At 42.2% G+C, this 5,561-nt stretch overlaps 1 protein-coding gene across 1 annotated transcript; it reads right to left on the bottom strand.

Moving 5' to 3' along the window:
* Nucleotides 1–2,384: 2,384 nt before the first annotated feature.
* LOC138887302 (uncharacterized) lies at nt 2,385–3,220 on the bottom strand. Its single transcript, XM_070169032.1, has 2 exons — nt 3,059–3,220; nt 2,385–2,810 (listed from the first exon to the last, which is right to left on the bottom strand). Exons 1-2 carry the CDS (start codon nt 3,218–3,220, stop codon nt 2,385–2,387), a joined length of 588 nt encoding a protein of 195 aa, XP_070025133.1.
* Nucleotides 3,221–5,561: the final 2,341 nt, after the last annotated feature.

The following is a 5,561-nucleotide window of genomic DNA, read 5'->3' as shown; positions in this document are numbered from 1 at the left end:
CTTCAGCACGTGAACAACAACTGCTAGCTCCAAATCATGAACTGGATAATTCTTCTTGTGAATCTTCAACTGTCGCGAAGCATATACAATAACCTTGCCATTCTGCATCAACACCGCACCAAGTCCAATACGAGATTTATCACAATATACTGTATATAGCCCTAAACCTGTGGACAACAACAACACTAGCACCGTAGTTAAAGCTGTCTTGAGCTTCTGAAAGCTCGCCTCACATTCATCAGACCACCGGAATAGGGCACCCTTCTGGGTCAATCTGGTCATCAAGGCTGCTATGGATGAAAACCCCTCCACAAATTGATGGTAGTAGCCTTCCAAACCCAAGAAACTCCAGATCTCTATAGCTGATGTAGGTCTAGGCCAGTCCCTGACTGCCTCAATCTTCTTAGGATCCACCTAAATATCCTCTGCTGATACAACGTGACCCAAGAATGCAACTAAACTCAACCAAAATTCATATGTTCAAAAACTTAGCATATAACTGGCAATCCATCAGAGTCTAAAGAACGACTCGAAGATGCTGCTCATGTTCCTCTCGGCTGCGGGAGTAGATCAAGATATCATCAATGAAAACAATCACAAAGGAATCCAGGCAGGGCTTGAACACTCGGTTCATCAAATCCATAAATGCTGCTAGGGCATTTGACAACCCAAATGACATTACTAGAAAATCATAATGCCCGTACCAAGTGTGAAAAGCTATCTTAGGGACATCGAATGCTCTAATCCTTAACTGATGGTAGCCAGACTTCAAAATCAATCTTTGAGAACACCTTGGCACCTTGATGTTAGTCAAATAAATCATCAATCCTCGGCAATGGATACTTGTTCTTGATGGTGACTTTGTTTAACTACCAATAATCTATGCACATCCTCATCGATCCATCTTTTTTCTTAACAAACAATACCGACGCACTCCAGGGTAAGACACTAGATCTAATAAAGCCCTTATCAAGCAAAACTTGCAACTATTCCTTCAATTCTTTCAACTCTGGCGGGGCCATGCGATGTGGTGGAATAGAAATGGGCTGAGTGCTCGGAGCCAAATCAATGCAAAAACCAATATACCCATCGGGTGGCATCCCCGGCAGGTCTGTAGGAAATACCTCTTGAAACTCCCGAACAACTAGCATAGAATCCATTGAAGGAATCTCAGCACTAGAATCACGAACATAAGCCAAATAAGCCAAACACCCCTTCTCGACCATATGCCGAGCCTTCACATAAGAGATAACTCTACTCGTCGAATGACTAGGAGTCCCTCTCTACTCCAATCGAGGCAACCCTGGTAATATTAAGGCCATGATCTTGGCGTGACAATCCAATATGGCATGATAAGGTGACAGCCAACCCATCCCGAAAAAGATATCAAAATCGACCATATCAAGAAGTAGGAGATCTACACGGGTCTCAAGACCCCTAATAATAACCACACACTAGCGATAGACACAATATACAATAATAGAATCACCTACCGATGTGGACACATATACAGGAGCACTCAAAGAATCACGAGGCACACCCACATACGTAGCAAAATAAGATGACACATAGGAGTATATAGACCCTTGATCAAATAGAATTGAAGCATCTCTACTGCAAACTGAAACCATACCTATGATAATGGCATCGGATGCCTCAGCCTTAGGCCTGGAAAGGAAAGAATAACATCGAGGCTGGGCCCCACCACTCTGAACTACATCCCTAGGACGGCCTCCTACTGGCTGGCCTCCACCTCTAGCGGCCTGACCTCCACCTCTAATACCTTGACCTCCACCTCTAGTTGCCTGACCCCTACCTATAACTGGCTGAGTGGGCGGTGGAACACCCGGTGCCTGAACCATGGCATGAAACCCTAATGCTGAAAACTGCTCGAGGGTCGAGGGAAAAAATCTAGTAATGTGCCTCGGATCGCCACAAGTATAACAAGTTCTTGGCTACTAGGACTGCTGACTTTGAAACTGACCCTTATGTCCAGAGTAGACACCCTGAAAACTCTGGAGCGGAGGTGTACTTATAGGAGCTGGTGATGCACTATAGGGTAGCTGATCAGAATACTCCATATGAGAACCTTGGCTACCTGAAGCACTGTGAGAAGCCTGAAGTACTGAATTAAATGGCTTGGGAGGATGGCCGCTACCAAAAGAATCCCCGCCTCCAGATGAGGCACCACTGAACCTACCAAAATGACGAGGCCTCTTGTCAGACCCCTGACCACTCCCTTGAGCTAAGACCATCTCAACCTGCCTGGCCATATTGGCCGCATTTTGGAAAGAAATCTCGCTTCATGTCTCCTTAGCCATCTGCAATCTGATAGGCTGAGCGAGTCCCTCAATGAACCTCCTTCTCTCTCTCTCTCTCTCTCTTTATGTGGGGAGTATAAGAAGAGCATGACGAGCCAAATAAACAAACCTAGTCTCGTATTGGGTGACAGTCATAAAACCCTGCTGAAGATGCTCGAACCACCTACGGTAGTCCTCTCTCTGAGTGACAGGAAGGAACTTCTCGTGAAATAGCTGAGAGAACTGATCCCAAGTCAATGCAGGAGACCCAGCTGGTATGGTCAACATAAAATCATTCCACCATCTCTTGGCTGACCCTATCATCTGGAATACAACAAAGTCTACCCTATTAGTTTCTACTATCCCCATGTTCCGCAATACCTCATGGCAGTAGTCAAGATAATCTTGGGTGTCCTCAGATGCTGCCCCGCTGTAATGAACCGACAAAAGCTTGGTGAACTTATCAAACCTTAACAAAGCCTCAGAAGACATAGATGATCCACCAACAGCCTGAGCCACAATAACTGGTTGAGCTGCTAGAGTCTAGAACTGGCGAGCCATCTGCTCCGGGGTATGGGTAGCGGGAGTCTGAGCTCCTCTCCTAGCCTAAGAGGCAGCTGGTGCTACAAGGAATATGCCAGTCTAAGCTACGCTCTCCATAAGGCCCATTAGACGGACCAAAGCATCCTAAAGTATTGGGGTAGCGATGAACCCCTCGGGAACCTGAGTTGGCCCCGCCGGACGGTCTGAGCCAGAACCTCATCATCGAAATCCACATGAGGCTGTGTTGCTGGTGTTGCTGCTCGAGCTCTATGCTGAGCCATACCCCTACCTCGGCCTCGTCCTCTGCCCCTTGTAGGAGCTACCATTAGGGGCTCAGGCTGTTGATCAGCTGATGAAGAGGTACATGTTCTTGCCATCTACGAAAGAACAGAGTAGAAGTTCAATTAGCATTGAGAAGTCAAATCGCACGATAGGGAAGAATAGATGTGAAGTTATTCCTAAACTCCATAGCCTCTGAGGGATAAGCACAGGCGTCTCCGTACCGATCCCTCAGACTCTACCTAGATTGTTTGTGTATTATGAGACCTAGGCAACTTAGTGCTCTAATACCAACTTATCACGACCCGAATTTCTCACCGTCGGGATCGTGATGGCGCCTACTCTTGAAAGGTAGGCAAGCCGATAGATATAATTTTACCACATAATTGTTAACTAGAACAAAAATAAATAATAGCTAAAGCCAAACAGAGATAAAGTGCGGAAGTGTTATAACTGTGAGCACGTGAATTTTGCCGTATATGAATTACTCCTATAAAATACAATGAAATAGATTTTTTCCAGTTATTTGCCATTTTATAGAATTTTAGGATTTTTTTGTTAATTGTTTGCATTTCTATGCGTGTTTACTTTTATTTAAATCATGAAAAATGCCAAAAACACCATGCATTACATTTAGGTTTTGTTTTTATATTTTTCAGGGTTAATTGGTTAATTATTTATTTTATTAATATGAAAATTACAAAAATGGCCCATTTTTCATTTTTACCATTTTAAATGCTAGATAATTGATTTTTCTTTTTGATTTAGGATTTAGGTTTTTTTTTATAATTTTAGGAAAATTGGTTGGTGATACAGTTTAGGTTAATTTAGAATTTTAATTTAAGTTTTCATTATAGAAAAAGAAAATAAAAAGATAAATAAAAAGAAAATAAAATAAAAGACTTGAATAGAAAAAGGGGTTAATTGAAAATGTTTTATTTTTGCTGCTATTTGGACCTAAGCCCAAAGGTTACTTAAAAACCCGCCCCAAAATCCAGCCCAATACCCCCAAATACCCGGTCTAGCTTCCACTTAAACTCCAAATGACACCGTTTCTAGGTTTTCAGCATCATAGCTGTTGATCTTATGTGATCCAACGGCTGTGAACTAGGCACCCATATTATATTTAAGAGTCCGAATTAGACTCCCCCCCATTTCCAATCCCCCTCATTTCATCCCTCAACCTCTAAGAGTCCAAACCCTAGCCGCCCTCTCACACCCTCACCGACTCCGCTTATCGCCATCGCCAAAAATCGCTCTACGGTGGCGGCACCACTCCAAATTTTCACCAGTCAGTCCCCGTCCTCTCCCTTTTCCAAATCCATAAACCAATTCCTTCAAATCCCCATCAATCTCCTCCGATTTTAGATCTAAAGCACCAACCTCAAAAACCCTAACTCACTCAAACCGCCCCAAACTTACACCCTATAATCACTAGGCCTCCCCAAACCCAAAACCATTAACAATTTCCCCAAACAATCTCTGAAACTTGTCAAATCCCGGATTTAGGTTGAACCTATTTTATGATTTTGGGATTTCTTTGAAGCTGTGTTCGTCTTGGTTGGAAGCTCCCCCAAATATGTTATTCATGTCATGAATAATCGTTTGGGTCAGTTTCAAGCCTCGTCGAAGCATTCTGAACTTGGCCAGCTTGCCGCTTTTGCTTTTGTTGATCGTCAGGTTGATTAAATTGATACTCCCTAACCTTTAGTCATTTATTCATCTTTGTTCTCTTCTGTTTTGTTTCTTCTTATCTCTTCCTCTCAATTCTGTTTAGTTGCATGGTAGGTTCTTGTGTGTCACCTGTTTTGTTTTCATATTAGGGCTTCAGATTGGGTTTTCAACACAGGTTTAATGTCAATTTAGTCGATGTATGAAATAAGTCTGTTTCCAATAGTAATTTCTGATTTTCAGTTTATGATAGAAGAATTTAAGTGTAGTTCAAGGTTAAAATTGCATTGTTGTTGGTTAATTGTGCATGTTTAGTTGTAAATTCTTTTTTAGAATGCACTAATTTACCCATTCTGGTTGCTAGAAGCATTCCAGTGTTTGTGCAAGAACCATTTGGGGTTCTTTGTCCAGCTTAGTTCATTATGAATTGATTTCGTGTAAGAAGTTTAGGTTCATTCATCAATTTCAGATATTCCTTTACTTTGAACTTTGGTTTGCTTTTAATCCGTTTTTAGATATTAGTTGGCTTGTTTTATGTTTGTTTAGTTTGTAAATATTTAGAACTTTTAGGGTCGTTAATTGAACAACTAAGAACTTAGGGGTTAATTTGGGACACATAAATAGCGTTTTCAGATAAGGTTTGGTATAGGAAGTTTCTAGAACCTGTGACAGCTATCCTCATTTGGTTTGCACAAAATGCATAGGCCAATATGGGACCGCCAGCTGTCCAGGTGGTTAAAAAGATGCCTTTTGCAGGCTGGGAATAAT

The sequence above is a fragment of the Nicotiana sylvestris genome, chromosome 3 (assembly GCF_000393655.2).
Source record: "Nicotiana sylvestris chromosome 3, ASM39365v2, whole genome shotgun sequence".
NCBI lineage: Eukaryota > Viridiplantae > Streptophyta > Magnoliopsida > Solanales > Solanaceae > Nicotiana > Nicotiana sylvestris.
The sequence above is the reverse complement of the archived record's forward strand: the minus strand, read 5'-3'. Positions and strand labels throughout refer to the sequence as shown.